The sequence below is a fragment of the Mauremys reevesii genome, linkage group 17, assembly GCF_016161935.1.
Source record: "Mauremys reevesii isolate NIE-2019 linkage group 17, ASM1616193v1, whole genome shotgun sequence".
Taxonomy (NCBI): domain Eukaryota; kingdom Metazoa; phylum Chordata; order Testudines; family Geoemydidae; genus Mauremys; species Mauremys reevesii.
The window spans coordinates 26,415,487-26,434,983 of NC_052639.1; the positions used below are offsets into that span (position 1 = coordinate 26,415,487).

At 52.6% G+C, this 19,497-nt stretch overlaps 1 protein-coding gene across 5 annotated transcripts in view; it reads right to left on the bottom strand.

The window, feature by feature from the left end:
• The window catches only part of LOC120385155, a 572,769-nt gene that overhangs the window by 545,529 nt on the left and 7,743 nt on the right, over nt 1-19,497 (bottom strand). Inside the window, exons 2-9 of one of the 5 annotated variants that reach the window (XR_005589305.1) lie at nt 19,215-19,341; nt 17,893-18,036; nt 17,643-17,760; nt 15,959-16,102; nt 15,419-15,595; nt 14,034-14,189; nt 12,999-13,123; nt 12,203-12,263 (exon numbers count right to left, since the gene is read on the bottom strand). Coding sequence is in view for 1 of the 5 variants with exons in the window: in XM_039504279.1 (XP_039360213.1) it covers nt 17,893-18,036; nt 19,215-19,341 (271 nt within the window). In the remaining 4 variants the exon portion in view is untranslated. Of the gene's footprint in view, nt 1-12,202; nt 12,264-12,998; nt 13,124-14,033; nt 14,190-15,418; nt 15,596-15,958; nt 16,103-17,642; nt 17,761-17,892; nt 18,037-19,214; nt 19,342-19,497 lie in introns of those variants that run through there. The other 4 variants (XR_005589306.1, XR_005589302.1, XR_005589303.1 and 1 more) reach the window with 4 other exon arrangements.

Consider the following 19,497-nt stretch of genomic DNA (forward strand, 5'->3'; position numbering starts at 1 on the left):
GCCAGTGTTCTGAAAGATTCGTGCGTCATGCACCTTTCCAGCCAGCCTGTGTTAATGTCAATGAAACACCCACAATGATCCACAAGCGCCTGGAGAACCATAGAGAAACGCCCTTTCCGATTTATGTACTCGGAGGGTTGGTGGTTTGGTGCCAGAATTGGAATATGCGTCCCATCTATTGCCCCTCCACAGTTAGGGAAACCCATTTGTGCAAAGCCTACCACAATCTCATGACCATTGCCCAGAGTCACAGTTCTTCTGAGCAGGATGCGATTACTGGCCCAGCAAACTTGCATCAACACGATTCTGATGGTCAATTTTCCCACTCCAAACTGGTTAGTGACCAATTGGTAGCTGTCTGGAGTTGCCAGCTTCCAGATTGCAATAGTCACCCACTTCTCCACTGGCAGGGCAGCTCTCAATCTCATGTCCTTGCGCTGCAGGGTGGGGGTGAGCTCAGCACACAGTCCCATGAAAGTGTCTTTTCTCATGCGAAAGTTCTGCAGCCGCTGCTCATCATCCCAAACTTACATGATGATGTGATCCCACCATTCAGTGCTTGTTTCCCGAGCCCAAAAGCGGCGTTCTACTGTGGTGAGCATGTCCGTGAATGCCACAAGCAATCTCGTGTCGCAAACATGCGAGTCGACATCATCGTTGGACTCCTCACTGTCAGTTTGTAGCTTAAGGAGTAACTCGACTGCCATTCGTGACATGCTGGCGAGAACCCATCAGCATATTCCTCAGCACTTCGGGCTCCATTCCTGCAGACCGAAAGAGAAGACAGAGCGTGCAGGACAATAAACGATGAAAGATGGCGCCAAATGTTGACGGAAGCACAGGGATTGCTGGGATACGAACTGATGCATCATAGGGCATTGGAACTGGACCCAGAATGCCCCACACCCACCTTCCCCCTTCCCACAAGCCACAGCACAAGCATGAGAAGAGGTGCTCTGTGGGATAGCTGTCCATAATGCACCGCTCCCAGTGCTGGTGCAAGTGCCACAAATGTGGCCACGCCAGTGCACTTGCATCTGACAGTGTGAACATACTGTAGTGCTTTCCCTGCTGCGGTCTTTGAGGGCTGGTTTAACTCACAGTGCTCTACATCTGCAAGTGTAGCCATGCCCTTAGCTTATGGACCACACCAACTTCCCCTGCCCACAACAACTCTTTGGCTGCGCCTAGGGGAAACCAGCATGATGTGAATTCAATTTCCTTTGGAAATCAGTCTCTCAGTGACTTCTGGGCTTCTAATGCTTTATCTAATGTGCTTTGTGAACAGATGTAAGGAATGTATTTAATTTCCCAAGGGCTGTCTTGGGGGAATGGCTGCATCTTTAGCAGTTTTCAGGGAAGGATTTGAAAAGTAGTGAGATTCACTGTCTGTCTAGGAAATACTATCCACCATTACTGTGACTTGTTGTCTGAAACAGTGAATGAAGATGGCATCTCCCGCCTGTATGAAGGTAAGGAAATACCTCTGTGTGTTTGTGCCTCTATGGGAAGTACAGGGGTGCAGCGCAGGGCCTGAACACAGGTTTGAATGTGTCCCTCTCTGTCTAAGGACAGTGTTTAAGGAAGAAGGATGGTCACGCGAGCTTTCATCGAGGTGCCACAATATGTGTACGGGAGCAGGGGAATTACATCCTTAGCTCCTAGAATAGACGTAGCCTTAGAGCTGTGTGGAGAGACTGTCATCATAAAGGTCACAACGTCTCCAAAGGAAGGCCTGACAGAATTGAAAAGAACCGTTATTATTAAGGGTGATGATGATAATTACCCTCTGTAGGGAAAGACTCATCACCTGCCCTCCCTGTAATGGAGTGATTGAAGGCCAAGGAACTTCACTGAGAGATTGGTTATCTGCTCATAGGAAATCCCATAAGTGCACATGGGAAACACTTTTCCCTGGGAGCTCTTAAGGAATGAAGGCACATGACCACAAAGAATTTCAGTAGATGTTAGGAGCCTAAATGTTTGGTAGTTTAACACCGCTGCTGCTGTCACTTTCCTGTTCCACCCAAAGAACAAGTGCCTCCAACTGTCTGTGTGTATGCCAGCAGAGGGGAAAGTTATACAAGAATGGGGTCTCCTCTCTGTCCAGGGCTATTCGGGAGTAGCTGAGTTTGTTGTACCCCCAGACTCTTGGGTAGCTAATAGCATGTGGCAATGGCCATCTGAAGGGGAGGTTTCCTAGGCACCAGTCACATCAGCGCCATGGGGTTTTCAACCCGTTTCCTCTTTCTTTCAGCTTTTCAGGAAGTGCCTTTGAAATCTGACAAGACCATGTGGTACATCCTCAATAGACATTACAAATGGTTGCAGAAGCTTGGAAATCTCGTGTCATGTTCTGCATTCGACTAGGGAACCGGAACCGATATACAAGACCTCTTTATCCTGCTATGGTATATACATCAGACGCTTATCAACTCTTTGGAACTGGGGCTGAACAGTGAGGTGGATATTGGCAGATGACACAAAATTATGTAGGTTAGTCGGGCCTAGAGAAGACTTTGAAGAAGTTCAAAGGGATCTGTGATGGGTTGGAAACTCAGCCCTGTGGGGGGAGCTGGTACCACTGCTATGGAGGGAGGGGTAGGGAGTGGGGAGAGCTGGGGAAGGGGATTCGGTGGCTGGGCCAGGGGAAGGGGAGCGAGAGCCCAGTCCCAGGGCTGTGTGAGCGAGGGGCCAGGATGGATAAATGGCACCCATGCATGGAAAGGGGCCCGGGCAGCTTGGCTCTGGTTCTCACCACATGTTCACCTGACCACAGGGCTCCTCCCCAACTCCATGTCCTTTGCCTGGGCACCTTCCTGTACAGCCACACACCGGACCCCTCCTTGCCCTGCTTTGTACCCAGCAGCTCCTGCTTCTGTGTATTCCCACAATAATTACAATGTTGGTAACCATATTTCACTACCCCTGCATTCAGTACTATGGTGATTTGTAACCCAACACCAGCCAAAGCTGATCACTTTGACACAGCTCTAGCTGTTGAATATGTAAGCAGAGAGGAGCAAACTGTATTTACATAAACACACCCAAGTCTTTCCCCCTCCCAAGTAGCTGTCAGGGAAGCATTTCATTCAGACCCTGCTTACACTGGAATCCAGGAAAGCAGGACTGTGTTTAACTTGTCCCAAATGAGGGGGTCACCCTCAGTGGAACGGATCTGGTTAAGCTAGGGGCTCGAATGCCAGAGCCCTGTGAAAGTAAGAGGGGTGGGGACAGGAGTTCCAGCCAGGCAGGTGTTCCTCCTCACTGTTCAAAGAAAGAGCTAAATAGGCTTCACTGGAAGCCTCTTTGTTAACCTAAATGGTGGATCAGAGCTAAAAGTCACTTGTGGTGGGACTGTGTTCTGCCAAGAGCTAAAAATCACTGAGAGCTGAAATCACTTGGGGTAGGTAAGACCATGTTTCTGCCCAGCCTGCTAAGGGCTAGAAATCCCTAAGAGACTGACTGACAGGGGAGCAGGTGGCCGGTTAGTGAGCAGGAGCCCAGACAGTGGAGGAGCATGGTGGTTTTTACCCTTCCTGCCCCACTCATGGTGGGAGGAGAATTCATGCAGATGCACCTCTGAACTCTGGATCTGCACTGACCACGGACGACAACTATGAGTGGGGTGTTAAGGGTGGGGCACGCTACAGGAACCTTGGAGTTGGACTCAATAACCTGAAGCAAAAGACACTGCCCAGCGTATACTGGGTAGGGTGGCTTGCTCATGCTTTTATGTCTATGGATACCGCTTGACTGTTTTCTCAGATTACTGCTAGGTTACTTTTATTAAAGAAACTCTACCTCGGACTCTGTGCTTGCGAGAGGGGAAGAATTGCCTCTTAGAGGCACCCAGGCGTTACAGTGAAATTTCCCCAGGTTCCCGGGTGGGGGCTCGAGCCGGTTCTGGTTGCATTGTTGAAAAGGAACCCCCTAGGTATTGAACCTGCCCTTCTCGCTGCCCACTTCAACTGGCAGAAGGGTTACAGACTGAACAGAACAGAACATGGGGGAGCAGCAACACCCGGCTGCTAACAGGGCAGTTGGCCAGACCTTGACTGACCAGGTTAAACTCCCAACTGCTCATTAAATACTGATATAAAATCCTCTGCAGACTGTGCCCCATTTCCCCCAAATTATCAAATAATGAACCCAACGCAGGTCTCTCAAGCACCAACTGTGAATCACCTGCCCCTCCCCTACTGCTCCCCCCCAGCTGAACAAGGACCTTCTAACTCTATCCCTGTTCCTGCCCCCTCTTAACATGCCATTGCCCAGCACTCCCCACTGTCCATGTCAATGGCAAAATCTGAGGAGGTTTTATGTTAATATTTAATAATTAGATGGAGAAATGTAAAATCTAAGGCCCGGGCAGTTGTGTCCCTCCAAAACAGGGAGGAGTTGCTGCTGTTCTGATGACTGGGGGGGGGGGGGGCAAAGGGATTTCACCGCAATCTATCATCATTAGGAAGAAAATGGAGCAAAGTCTGAATATTTGATAACAGGAGAGAAGTGTGGCAAGATCTCTTGGGGAAGGAGCATCGATAGTCAACAATCAGACAGTAAAAGGCACATTCTGAGGGGAAATCGAATCAAAATTAATTAAATAACTGGAAAGTGCTGGTTCCCCTGGCCCTGCCTTTGACACGGGCAGCAGGGAGCCATGGGGGACACTGCGTGAACAGGGGCAGGGAGGGGGATGGAGCCAGAAGGTCCCATGGCAGTTGGGGGGCAGCAGTGGGGGAGGGTCAGCAGCTGGGACTGGGCAAACTGGGACCGGGCAGTCTCAGTGGGGACATGGCTCGTCCCTTCCCCTCCAGTGACCCAGCTGTGCCCCGTCGCTGGCACAGAACAGCCCCCACGTTCCCACCCATGCCGGGGTTTTGTCTGAGCACTGGGGGAAACGACCCCCCACCCCCCAGGGCCATTTGTCCTGAGCTTGTGGTGACAGAGGTGTTGGTGTCACTAGGCATAAATCTAGGTAACTCGGGAGGATGGCTTTGGGCCTATGTGACCCAAAGTACCTTTATGTAAAGTGCTTTTGTTAGCCTTACTAAACTTTTGTAACCTCTTGTGTTATGTGCTAATTACTGGCAGCGTCAAGGCTGCTTGACACTAGATGTAGCCAATACTAAATAAGATAGGCGGAAAGCAGGTGCTGTAATTAAAGTTATATGCATGAGAACGTAGCCCCCACGGTGGGAAAGTACAGATAACTGATCACAGAAGAGTTGCTAACGAGCTAAGGTGGTTTTTGCCAAGTATGACTTAACTGCTTCATGTGATTGCTATTGCAAAGTGTATTTGCTGCATGGGAATGAAAGGTGGGGGGAGAGGAGGAGTGTGGGGGTGATGGGAATGCTGAGCTGAAGTTATGTATAAAGAGAGGAAAACCGCTTGTATCGGTGTGCAGGATTTGAGATTGCTATGTCTCCCTTGCACCTTATCTGGGCTCAAATAAACCTGGTTTTTGCTTCTCCACCCTGGTGTGTCTATTGGAGTGAGGCACTCCGGGCAACGAACCACTGTTGCTGTCGCCTCGGGCCTTTGTGCCGGCAACAGAGGGGAGGGAATGTGAGGGGCCGGGGCAGGAGTCTGTGGCCACTCTGGGTCCTGCCCAGGCGAACAGGGGCAGTGAAGCAGAGAGCAGCCCCTTGGGGTGGGGGTGGGCCCCTTAACCCCCCCCTTCTCCACCCCATATGGGGCAGTGAAACAGCTTGTCAGGGACTGGCCAGCTCTGCCTTAGCAGCCATGGGGAGGCTCCTGGCTCTGATGTTCATTAACTACGGGGCTAGTCACATTCTTCAGCAATATGTCGGTTTTATTGGGTGTAAAGGGAGAAACAATTTGAATCAGAGACGTGAGGGGAAAGTTGGTCACTGGGGGGGTTGACCCCCTCCCCCTGCAACACCCTGACATGGAGAATGACGCAGGGCAACAGCTTCCCTCCAAAAAAGGAGAAGTTGCTGCACTTAAAACATGTGAGGGAAAAATCCCAACCGGAGAGGAGTTTCTGTCAGTAACTGGTAATGACGTGGGAAAGAGCAAACCCGGAGATTTGACCTGTGTTCAGTCATGAGTGAGATGTACAGGGGGAAACAATCTGATGCTCAGACCTGAGGCGAAAGTTGGTCCTTTGGGGGTTTAGCTCCCCTCCCCCGCACTGGGGAAATGACTCGGGGCAGCAGTTTCCCTCCAGAACAAGACGTGGCAGCAGACAGGGACTGGGGAGCCCAGAGCAGCAGAGGATTTTCCATCAGTATTTGAGAGTTAGACAGAACGTGACACAATTGGAGGAGATTTTATATCAGTCGCCAGTAACGAGAGAGACGGGGCCGAGCTGAAGGGTGTTTTACATCTAATTTGGGCATTCAATGGGAAATGGGGGGAATCGGGGTTGGTCAAGGATGGGGTCTCAGAGAGACAAGGGCGAAATCCAAGGGAACTTTCCATCCACACTCAGTCACTACCTGGGACGTGCTGGGTCCCCAGGCCCTACCATTGACGTGGGCAGCAGGGAGCCCGGGGTGATGCTGTAACCCTGACCAAAGGCGGGGCTGTGATGCTTACTGGGGCCTGGCCAGGGCTGACTCTGAGATCTAAGCTGGATCCGGGGTACATGGAGCTGGGCTTTGCATGGCAGTTGTGTGGGCAGCAGCAGGGGAGGGGCAGGTGACTGGTAGTTGGTCGGGGGAGGGGGGAGCTGGGCTTTGCATGGCAGTTCGGGGGCAGCAGCAGGGGAGGGGCAGGTGACTGGCAGTTGGTCGGGGAGGGGGCAGCTGGGCTTTGCATGGCAGTTCGGGGGCAGCAGCAGGGGAGGGACAGGTGACTGGCAGTTGGTTGGGGAGGGGGCAGCTGGGCTTTGCATGGCAGTTGGGGGCAGCAGCAGGGGAGGGCAGGTGACTGGCAGTTGGTTGGGGAGGGGGCAGCTGGGCTTTGCATGGCAGTTGGGGGCAGCAGCAGGAGGGGCAGGTGACTGGCAGTTGGTTGGGGAGGGCAGCTGGGCTTTGCATGGCAGTTCGGGGGCAGCAGCAGGAGGGGCAGGTGACTGGCGGTTGGGGAGGGGCAGCTGGGCTTTGCATGGCAGTTGTGGGCAGCAGCAGGAGGGGCAGGTGACTGGCAGTTGGTTGGGGAGGGGGAGCTGGGCTTTGCATGGCAGTTGTGGGGCAGCAGCAGGGAGGGGCAGGTGACTGGCAGTTGGTCGGGGAGGGGGCAGCTGGGCTTTGCATGGCAGTTGTGGGGCAGCAGCAGGGGAGGCAGGTGACTGGCGGTTGGTCGGGGAGGGGCAGCTGGGCTTTGCATGGCAGTTGTGGGGCAGCAGCAGGAGGGGCAGGTGACTGGCAGTTGGTCGGGGGAGGGGGCAGCTGGGCTTTGCATGGCAGTTGTGGGGGCAGCAGCAGGGGAGGGGCAGGTGACTGGCAGTTGGTCGGGGGAGGGGGGAGCTGGGCTTTGCATGGCAGTTGTGGGGGCAGCAGTAGGGGAGGGGCAGGTAACTGGCAGTTGGTTGGGGGAGGGGAGCTGGGCTAGGAGGGGCAGCAACTGGGACGGGGGGCCTGGGGCTGGACAGTTTCATTTGGGGATATTTGAGAGTTAGGGGAAATGGGGCAGAACCTGACTGGGGGTGTGTGTGTGTGTGACAGATAAATATTCAACAGTTTGAGAGCAAAGGGAAATCTGAGGGGATTTTAATCACCATATTTGATAATTAGAGACAAAAAGGGGCAAAACTGGAGATATCTTTCCCTGAGGTGATTTTATTTTCAAATGTGCGAATGAAAAAAAATGGCAAAAACTCTAGGTGACGACTCATGTCCAGTAATTTATAAACTGGCCCTTCCTGAAGCTGATCCAAAGAGGGGAGAATAACTAGGGGGCTGAGCCCCATTATGCTTCTCTTGGGGCACAGGTGAGGCCTGACAAGGTCCTGGAGCTTTTCTATCCTGAAAAAAAGAAACATTCTGTCATTTGTCTGTTTCTCTCCAGCAGCCTCCAGGCAGTAGAGCCTGGTCTTCCCTGCTGCTTCTGGGGCTGGTTGGGGACCCCCACATATATCAGAAGGTTTCTCATTTGAGATGGAGGGGCTGGATCCGGAACAAGCCGATCTTTTCCCCCAGGTGTTTTGCAGTTGAATAAGCAGAAATAAAATCTGTTTGAACTGACAGAATGAAACTAACTCCCCCTCTCAGTCATGTCATGTAAGGCCACCACTGAAGAGTAAGTAGGCACCTAAAGATGCAGGTAGATGCCTCATGGGAGTTTCAAAATGTCTAAATGACTAACAACAATTAATTGTATCTGTATCAACTGGCACCTATAACTGAGGGACTTTAGTGCTGTAGGAACCCTAGCAGTGCTCAGCAGAACTGTGTCTGTCCCTGCCTCAGTTTCCCTTACCCGGTTCAGGGATGGAACCTAGATCTGTCAGTGTTTGTAACTCCAGTCCTCCAGCTGACTTAGTCTCTTCCCTTTCGGGTCTGAGAGGAGTCTGACCCCACCCAAAGTGCTGCCGGCCCCTTTAGTGGGGCCTTTGTCCCAGGGATTTAGGCCTTTGTCTCAGGGTCTCTCCTGCCCCCTTTTCCATTGCTCCCCCCCTGTACAGGTTTCTTGCCTTCTTACTTCAGCAGAGTAGAAATAAAGTAAGTTACAGCAGGAACACAAAGGCAAAGTCCACTATTCCTGTTCCCGCCCGGTCAGGGTTCTCAGCTGTCTCTACCCACGTCCATCCCTAGGTGGTAGGGGGATCCAGGCCCACCCTCTGCTGTGGGTCCCAGCCCAGGGAGCCGGAGTGATGCAGTCAGGGACTGTGTTTAAATCACCTCTTGCTTCCTGCCTCAAAGCCTTGTGGGTATCTCCTGCCTGGGACCTTCTCTGATCCCTTCTGGCAGAGACCTGTTTCTGTGGGCAGGTCCGTCCAGGCCTCCTCTTCCCTGTAGCTCCCCCTGGACTGATCCTGGCCAGAGCTGAGAGCTGCATTGCTACAAGCACCTGTATGGAGTCTACTTGGCACTCCATGATGCTTAGCAGCCGCTCTGTGCTTTGGTGCCAGCGATCCACATTTGCTGGCAGACCCTTCTTTTACTCTCCCACCACTCCTGTGCTTTGTGATTTTCATTAAGGGACTGCTGCATTCCTTCATGCAGCATGTCCTCTCTGCTTCTATGTGGCCGCTTCCTGATTCTTTGTAGTCTTTCGGCCATTGATAACAAGGACGGCTGGAATCTCAAGGTTGCATCTGTAAAGGACTGGCTGGAGTCGATCACAGTTGAAGAGTGTTTCCTTTCAGCTCCCTGAGCAAGGGGCAGGTAGGTCTCCTGTCAGAGATCCCAGCTCCGGGAGATATTAATACACCCAGCAGGGGAGGCTTTCCAATAGCACAGTCACAAAGCGTCATTACCATGGTCATATGGGAGCTGCTTGGTAATGAGGGGGTGGGAGTGCGCTCTTCTTCCTGCTCTTCTGGGCTCCTTTTCCCACTTCCCCTGACTGACGCCTCCTTCTTCGTCCCTGGAGCAGAAAGAAGCATTCGTAACATTTCCCTTTTCCATGTAGTATCCCTGCTTTACAGAGGATGGAGGTCGGGCTCAGAGCCCTGAAGTGAATTGCCCAGGGTCAGACTGAAGGTTGTTGGCAGCTAAGCAGAGAACTCCGATCTCATGGATCTTTGCTGGGGGCTTTTACCACACGAGGCTTCCTCTTACCTAGGGGCCTGTTTCTTTTCAATGGTGTATTCTAGTCTTCTCCCCTTGCACACCTTCCCTGTCAGTGATGGGCAACAGGCCTCATTTGCCTTTAACCCCCCAAGAAGTAATGGCTCAGCTCTGCTACGGTTCCCAGCTGGGACCTGCTGAGACCTCTGGAGCATTTTACTGATGAAACAGACCCGATCCAGGAGACAAGAAATGATTTTCTACAACGTCCAGCCTCTCTGTTCTCCTTACAGCCTGGAGCAATGTTAGTACTCCCCACACCACAGTGCCAGACCCCCAGAGGGGGGGTGACCTGACACACTCAGCTCTCCCCAGCTCAGCGATGGACCTTGGCCACCCTCTCCAAGAGGATCTGTCACTAAATGGATTCCAGAGTCTGAGGTACCCTTCGCTGTCCCGTGAGAAAGGCCCTGATGTATAAGGCTTGTAGAATGACTGGTGTGAGTATTCCTCACATGCTCCTTGCTAACCGTGTGGTTTGAATCCTCACCTGTAAGATCCAGTTTGACTTTGTCTGGCTTCTCCTGGAGCTTCACCTCCTCTGATTCCACCTGGTTCTCAGCTGCTTTCTTCTTCTACTACTACTTCTTCAGGGAAAAGCGCGTCCACCTTTTTGGAGAGGAAATTGTTCTCTCCTCATCGCTATCTGCCATTGAGTTGTCAGACTGGCTACAGACACACAGTCTTTTCATGCCTGATAGGATGGTCCATGAGCATTTGCTTCTCTGGCAAGGTCTGTTCTTGCTGGCTGACGACAGAGCATGCCTCAATTGCTGCAGGTTGGACGAACACTTTGTGCACATGGATCTCTCTGTGCTCCCTTGAGGCGAGTCTTTGGAAAAAGGAACGAAGCCTGGAATAGAAAGAAGGAGGAAATGGGCTTTTCTGTTATTCTCTAAAGGAAGGGAATTAGTTTGCCCAGGATTCCCAAATCCAAGAGAGTGGTCTTTTGGTGCCAGCGATCCACATTCTGCTGGCAGACCCTTCCTTTTACTCTCCCACCACTCCTGTGCTTTGTGATTTTCATTAAGGGACTGCTGCATTCCTTCATGCAGCATGTCCTCTCTGCGTCTATGTGGCCGCTTCCTGGTTCTTTGTAGTCTTTCGGCCATTGATAACAAGGACGGCTGGAATCTCAAGGTTGCATCTGTAAAGCCAAAATGCAACACTTAACAGAGGTAGCATTGTTCACACCAGACAGAGCAATGATTTGGGAGTACTTAAAGACAAGCACAGTCTACACAATAGCATAATTTGCCCATCCCAAAGCGAGTGCACATAACCCACAGGAGCCCCAAAATGCTGAGTAAGCACAGGGTCAAGGGGGACTGATTGTTTCACAGCTGCACTGTCCTCTGGGGTTCTGTGCCTTGGAGAGAGCCAACAGCTGCAGGGGGCCCTTCTACTGAACAGTGTCCCCACATTTTCCATAGGATGAGTTCGTCCTAGAAGATCTCACTGCTGAGGGTGACCTGAGAAGCAAGGGAGGGTCTTCTCCTACAATGTGGCTTCTTCCCTGGCCCATATGCAGCTTGCCTGTGTGTAGCAATGGTCCCCCCGCCCCTCATGGCACAGTGGTGCGGACATGTTAGCCTGACTGGGACAAGGAGCACAGTAGCTCTGCCAAGGAACCTGTGCAAGCGCATTGCCCAGCTTCTGCATGAGGCCTTGGAAGAGATCACTGAGGCTGATTACCACAATGTGAGAGAGCACATCAACGCCCTATTCCGCACCTAGGCATGCATGCAGCGCTAACCCTCCTCGCCCCAAGAGCCCGCACCCAACAACTTCCTTCCCAAAACAAAAGCCGCTTACTGGGCACCTCCTCTGGTGTCTGTTCTTCCCCAAGCACCGTGTGCTTCGACCAGCTACCTTCCTCCTGGCTTCATGTATCTAGGGATGCTGGGCTGTCTCCCTCCTCCTCAGCACCCTCACTCCCACTTTCCTCCTCCTCCTCCTGCTTTGTTGAACTGGGTTATGAATTGTCCATGGTGATCTTTGGAGTGGAAGTGGGGTCGCCCCCAAGTATTGCGTCCAGCTCTTTGTAGAAATGGCAGGTCGTGGGGGCAGCACCGGAGCAGCCGTTTGCCTCGAGGGCTTTGCAGTAGGCACTCCGCAGCTCCTTCACTTTAATCCTGCACGACACTGTGTCCCAGTCATGGCCCCTTTCCAGCATATCCCTTGATATCTGGCCAAAGGTATCGTAATTCCTACGGCTGGAGTGCAGCTGGGACTGGACAGCTTCCTCCCCCCAAACACTGATGAGTCCAGCACTTCGCCATTGCTCCATACTGGGGCTCACCTGGAACGATGTGCCGAGCACAACACACACACATACGCGCCACACACACTTACTTTCAGGATTCTCGTGCTGTCGGAGGGAACAGAGCAGCAGTCTAGAAAAGGGCTTTGAAGGAAGCAGTTCAAAAAAGCTCAAGTGAAGTCGCTTTGCTTACCAATGAACAGGGCTGCAGAATGTCTGATTGTTGTCTGTGAGCTTTCCAGGTACTCTAAGGCGTGGAACAGGAATTTGGGGATGTGGCTCTTGTTCTGCATCTAGGAAGAAAGGAGGAAGAAACGCACAATATACAAATGACATGTTCTTCCCACAGCGACTAGTCCAGGGAAGCCAAAGCATAGAGCCAGGGCATGGAAACAGCCAGTATGAGCCCATGCGCCACAGCAGCACCTCTCTGGAGTTACTATTGTGTTCTCCAGAACCTCAGCTTTCATTTTCAAAGACAAACGTTTGCAGGTCTGACAGTTGTGGAGAAAAATTTCAAACATGTGAAGGGATTGTAACTCCTGCAGAAATGAACCAGCAGAGAGCCTGGAATAGAGTCCTGCCACCCCACCGAAGCGGATGGGACCTGGCTACAGGGGTCAGCTCCAGGTGGGAAAACAACCGGACCCTCTCAGGCTTGGGTCAGGGCCAGCTGCAGAGGGAGCGCAGGAGTCACAGAGTTTCTAACTCCACAGCGCCTGCAGTGCAGCGGGGGCCGCAGACAGCGGCAGCGGGGTACACAGCCGATGTGCCGACCGCACAGGCAAACGGAGCAGAATCCCCACAAGCAGGAGGCAGAGGCAGCACTGAGGCAGGTTTGCAGAGGGAAAAAGGGGTCAGATTGGAAAACAAAAACAAAAAAAGCCTCAGACCCTCTGGAAGGGACTGCCTCTGACTTCACGGGCTAACGAGAGGGGTGCAGAAAATCCCCTTGGTACTCAGGGTGTGGGGTTAGAAAGGTCTCCCTCAAGTCCCCATTCACCACTCTCAAGGCACAAGGAATTCACCTGCCAAGCACTTCCAGGCACACTTCCGGAGCTGTGTGGAGCCATCCCAGGCCATGCTGCGGAACAGCGTCTTCAATTGAGCCCACCTGAGAAACACTGCGCAGCGGAAGAGAGTCAGTTCATCTCTGCAACAGAAGATGAGACCAAGAGGGTTCTGACTGAGAAAGGGACAGTCTGGGGGACATGGAACCTTCCCCGTCCCTTGTTCTCCTGCTTTTCCTGCTAGTGGAGATTCCTGTCATTTGTTGTACACAGGAGTGTGCTCAGGAGAGGGAACTGAGAATTGGCTGGAGAGAGCCAGAGCTGTCCCATCCTTTGGACGGTTTGGGGTGGTTGCCCAGGGCCCTGTGCTTTGGGGTCACAAGGCCTGGGCAGCACGAGGGCCAGCAGCAGTTCTACCGACCAGGCCCCGCTATGCTACGCCTTGCCTCACCGGCTCCCAGTGTTGCTTGTCAGAGGAGGGGGTAGGGGTTTGGGGAAAGGGGAGAAATGGGGGTGCAAAGAGACTGCATGAGAGCGTGAGTCAGCTTTTGGATCCCAAAGAGTCTGACGAAAGGGGCCTCCAGATCAGGCTTCCCTCCACATCCCAGTTGGCCCAACAAAAAAGAGGGCAATGTCTGGTGAATGCTGGGACCTGGAGAAGGTCTCTCAGGAGCTCCAGGGAAGAAGTCAAGGCAGCTGCACCCACTTTCCAGAAGGCTGGGGGCAGATATCAGCTCCCTGAACTGAAGGGGCAGTTACAGATCTGTGCTCTCTTTTCTTTTGCTGCTTCTTGTTGTGAAACTTTGGATGCAGCAGCCCAAAGGCCTGAGGCCTGTCTTTGCAGGAGAGGGTCAGGGCTCTTTCCCAGAAGAAGGCTTTTCTTCCCAATTGTGCTGTGTGCTGTGAGAATGGATGCGGCACTGGGCTCCAGCATGGAGTGAAGCAGGGAGGAGAAGACACTGCTTGGGCAAGGGGCTCTGGCCATTAATGGAGTGGGGGCCCCAGGGGATTCTGGCTCTTTGCTCTTAAGGAAATAATGACCGTGGCACTTACCAGTGTCACACTCTCATCCTGGTCTTCAAGATCCAGCACCAACGGGAGCAAGCAGTGGATCATTTCCTGCTGCATGATGGGTTTGTCTGGGTCCTTCACACTGCTCACCACGTTGCCAAGCAGTAAAATGACAGCAGAGCGCACGCTGCCCATCTCCTGGCAATGACACACAGGGAGTGGGGAAGCCCGGTTAAAGCCAGGCAGGATCAGAGCATAACGCGACAGAGTCCTAATCCGCACGGTGCTCCGGATCCCCTGTGTTAACTGACTCGGCTCGCGGGAGCAGTGAGGCCACCAGGCCAGCGCCATAGACATCTTGTGCAGAACAGGGCCTGAGACACTGTGCAGGGCCGTGCAGCCCCATGGTGTCCTAGACGCAATTTCTGTTTGGAGAGCATCCTGCATCCAGTTTCACCCCAGCTGACTAGAGTCTATAGGGAGGAGGCAAATCTCTCCATGTTCTTCTCCCACCTCCACCAGCCCAGCCTGGGAAAGACACCAAACCCAACCCTATGCAGTGTCGGGGGAGAGTCACTAGCCATGGGAGGGTCGGGAGTGAAGACGGGGGCAACGGGCAATTTATAGGGAGCCTCTATCCTTATCCCATTCCTGCTGCATTTGACCAGCTCCCTGGGTCCCTCCGTTCTCAGTCTGTTTTCCCCCTTTCTCTCCACTCCCCTTCTCCACTGCCCATTCCCTTCTGTTTCCCCACCACTCCTCTGGCTCTTTCTTCCCCAGCCAAGGCTTGAGGTGATGGCTGAGTGACCTCCAAGGTCGCTGGCTGAAGATGCTTCTCTGGGCTCCCCTCCCATGGGTAATGGGGCCTGGCCCTCACTTCTGCTCCCTGGGTGATCAGGAGCAGGAAAGGGGGGAGGAGCTGCTGCCATGAGGGATGGTGGGAGGTGCTGGGGAAAGGAGAGGGGAGAGGGAGGGAAGGCTGCTGGAGACCGGTCTGGGGAAGGGGAGGAGCAGCTGCTGGAGCCTTGCAGGGAGGTGCTGCTATAAAACACAGCACTTCTTTTGCTCTTCAGTGCCCCTGAGAGCTGGGCCATTCCCGACCCACCACTTTCCTGCTGGGAATCTCCACCTCTTTGGGGGCCTGTGTTCTCCAGACAGCTGGTCGTCTGCCCAGAGCCAGGCCCCTCTCCCCATCGCCAGTCGGCAGCAGGGGCTGGGAGCATGGCGCTGAGGCTGAGGTTTGCGGAGAAGAGCTCTGACAGGGAGGTGGCTGAGAAGAGATTCCCCACCCATGGCGGGGGCACCCCTTGGAGGCTTCATGACAGGGCTGAGGGGCAGGAGGCAAGGGGATGGGGAGAGAGAGACACAAGGACATCAGAGACAGGCGGAGGAGGGGAATGGGGTTCTCCTGTGTTTCCCAGCCTTACGTCATCAATGAAGGGGTGAAGGCTGATTGCAATGTCCTGGGAGATGGAGCCAAGCCCCTCCCTGTCGAGGAGGTAGATGATATCTCCAGCTTTATATATGGCCCCCATGACACGCCCTCCATCCCTGTCACAGGACATGTCCATGATCGCCGGCAGCTGGGCCCATAACAATTGCACCTGCAGGAAAGAAGGCAGCTCATTACTATGCTGGGCAACAGCCTGGGGCATATGCTGGATGATCCCACTCCAACCTATGAGAAACCACGGGACACAAAGTCATTCTCCTGTCACTCTGTGCCAGCTGCTCACTGTAACCTTTGTCTTTGCTCACCCGCCTCCCCCATTGCATCACATCTGCAATCAGGGGTCAGCTCACGGGAGCAGGGACCACGTCGTGCCTTGATTTGCTCAGTAAAACACCTCCAACATTCGAGTGCTGTGTGTTAAACAACAAGGCTTGGGTGGGGATCTCGCTCTCATTTCTGAGCGATTCAATAGACATCGGCTTCCTCGGTCCCCCGGGCAATCCACGCTTCTCACCCTTTCTGGCTGGAGCACAATACTGCCAAGGCCTCGCAGACTGAGCCGACGTACAATGGGATTTTTGTCTTGGGTCCATTCCATGAGCTGCGCCTGGAGCTCTGATTTTGTCAGTATTGTCTCAATGGAAGGACTCTGGAGAAACTGGAAAGAGCCAAATCAACATCGGGTTGAGGAGCAGAGGTCTTCCTGTGGGGTCTGTTCCCTGGACACTCATCTTTACCAAATGGCCACTTACTCCCATACAACATCTCCGGTGTGTAGGGAGCCAGTTGCTGCTCTTTCAGTTGGCTCATTCCCAGAAGTTAGACTAGGAGTAGAGGTGGCAAAGTTTGCAGATGATACTAAACTGCTCAAGATAGTTAAGACCAAAGCAGACTGTGAAGAATTTTAAAAAGATCTCACAAAACTAAGTGATTGGGCAACAAAATGGCAAATGAAATTTAATGTGGAGAAATGTAAAGTAATGCACATTGGAAAAAATAACCCCAACTATACATACAATATGATGGGGGCTAATTTAGCTACAACAAATCAGGAAAAAGATCTTGGAGTCATCGTGGATAGTTCTCTGAAGACGTCCACGCAGTGTGCAGAGGTGGTCAAAAAAGCAAACAGGATGTTAGGAATCATTAAAAAGGGGATAGAGAATAAGACAGCGAATATATTATTGCCCTTATATAAATCCATGGTACGCCCACATCTTGAATACTGCGTACAGATGTGGTCGCCTCATCTCAAAAAAGATATACTGGCACTAGCAAAGGTTCAGAGAAGGGCAACTAAAATGATTAGGGGTTTGGAGAGGGTCCCATATGAGGAGAGATTAAAGAGGCTAGGACTTTTCAGCTTGAAAAAGATATGATAGAGGTATATAAAATTATGAGTGATGTGGAGAAAGTTGATAACTTTTCCTTATCTACTTATTCCCACAATACGAGAACTAGGGGTCACCAAATGAAATTAATAGGCAGCAGGTTTAAAACAAAGAAAAGGAAGTTCTTCTTCACACAGCGCACAGTCAACTTGTGGAACTCCTTACCTGAGGAGGTTGTGAAGGCTAGGACTAGAACAGGGTTTAAGAGAGAACTGGATAATTTAATGGAGGTTAAGCCCATTAATGGCTATTAGCCACGATGGGTAAAGAATGGTGTCCCTAGTCTCTGTTTGTCAGAGGATGGAGATGGATGGCAGGAAAGAGATCACTTGATCATTAACTGTTAGGTTCACTCCCCCGGGGTACCTGGCATTGGCCACTGTCAGTAGACAGGATACTGGGCTAGATGGACCTTTGGTCTGACCCAGTACGGCCATTTTAATGTTCTTATGCACAAATCACAAATAAACCCCAGGGAAAGGGGAATCTCCAGGCCCCATTGAGTGCCATGGAGAGACCCCTGCCCTGTGGCAGAAGAAAAGCAGAACCCCAGGGAAAGGTGAGGAGAGAAGCATGGCCTTGGGGCACCGGAAAAACATCTCCTCTTGTCACATGATCCCATCTAGGCACATCCAGCCAGGAGCGATCTCACCCTGTCTCTCCCTCCCTCTCTTTGCCGTGCCCCACGACCATCCATGTGTGGAGAGGAGCTAGCTGGCTGTAGGCTGCTGACAATGTGCCCAGAGCTTACTGGCCAGAGCTGCTCTCCAGAAAGCCCACTTGTGCCTGTCAAGTAAAGAATCTCACCTCAGTGCAGAAAGTCATGGCGATATTTCTCTGCTCCTCCTCCTTCTCCCTTTGAACAGTGGTGACGGCCTCTCTGAAGACGGCAGGGAGCTGAGGGTTCTCAAACTCGATCATGGCTCTGGAACATGGAGCAGAAAGTCCCTTGTGGTTATCAAGTGGGGGGAGAGAGAGAGTGTTCCTTTCTAGTTGCTGGGCTGAGATGGCAGCCTGGAACAGAGGAACATTTCACATGGAAACTTTGGGCTCCTACCTTGCAATCACGCCAACACCTTGTGAGTAGTAATATCGTGAGGCTATCATGTCCCAGCCCTGCTGAAATTGGATGCTGGCAAATTCCTTCCAGTATCCGGGCATGGAGAAAAGAGTCTTCACAGCCTCCACTGACTGTTTCGTGCTAACGACAAAAAAATACCAGTGTCAGGCAATGAGATCAGCCCCAAGCATGGCAAAGCTGCACACGCCCTGGCACACACAGCATGGACAGCAGGAGCTAGCCTCCCTGAGGATAGATCCAGTGTGATATCATGGAGCTTCCCTGCCCAATGGGCCCTGTCAACACTGCAGTTTCAATGAGTTTGTAACCAGTTAGTGACACTGTAACTTCTTAAGATGGTTGGTGTCATCACTCAATGCGGTTGAATACTTGATTCTTTACTGTGGCAGGTAACAGGCATGTGGGGCCAGATCCTTAGTTGGTGTAAGCGAGCAAAGCTGTGTCAGTTTACACCACCTGAGGTGTCTTCTGGCGCTCTTTTCCCCATGTAGATGGAGGCCCTTAACTGTGCCACAGATCCAGTTGAACTGGTCCCCCTTCCTCCTGTCTACCTGTGATGCTGACATCCTGCGGTGCCTGGCCCCATGTGCTGCTGGTGTGGTTTTGTCTGCGTTCTGGGACAAAGGCCCACAGATTTGCTCAGCAGGCCCTGATAAAAGCACTGACACTTGGTGGGGGAGGGATAGCTCAGTGGTTTGAGCATTGGCCTGCTAAACCCAGGGTTGTGAGTTCAATCCTTGAGGAGGCCATTTAGGGATCTGGGGCAAAAATCTGTCTGGGGATTGGTCCTGCTTTGAGCAGGGGGTTGGACTAGATGACCTCCTGAGGTCCCTTCCAACTCTGATATTCTATGACTCTATAGAGTTAGGTCAACGCAAGGCCGCTCACCCTGCATCACCCTAACTATGGAATTTCCTTCCTGTAAGCAGAACTGCCCCTTGGTGCCAAATTAATAACTCCACCTCCACAAGTGGCAGAGAGTCCAGGTCGATGCAGTTACGTCGATTCAGTGTCAGTGTAGACAACGTCACGTACGTCAACTGGCTTTTAGGAGCCTTCCCACAATGCCCCACTCTGACCGTACAATCGAGACGAGCACTTCTGGTGAGGACGTGCACTGCTGAAAGTGCAGACACAAACAAGGGATGGCATTGCTGTGGCGGCTGTATGCCGAGGTAACGCAGGTCGGCTTCACTGTGGCCTGAAGCTAAGAAGGGGTGAAGCTCCCACACACACACAGATGCACCATCCTCCCTGCGGTGGCGGGTTCTCAAAGTGACATCTCAAATCTCACTTACAGCCAGGGACACATTGCTGCTCTTCTCCTCCCGGCGTCTCTGCTGGAGCTTGTCCAGCAGCTGCTGCAGCACCTCCCTGGGGAGCTGTGGTTCTTCCCCCAGGGCCTTCCACAGCTCAATGGCACATCTGCAGATTCAGAAAGAGAAGTCAGACCTTCCCTGCTTGGCCACCTCTTGCCCTCCCCAGGGAGAGGCTTGGAAAGCGGGCAGGAAAGGCGTCTCTGAGAGGAGACACCGATTGGTGCAGGGAGGCTGAGGCAGGGCAAGTCCCATCAGAGAAGGT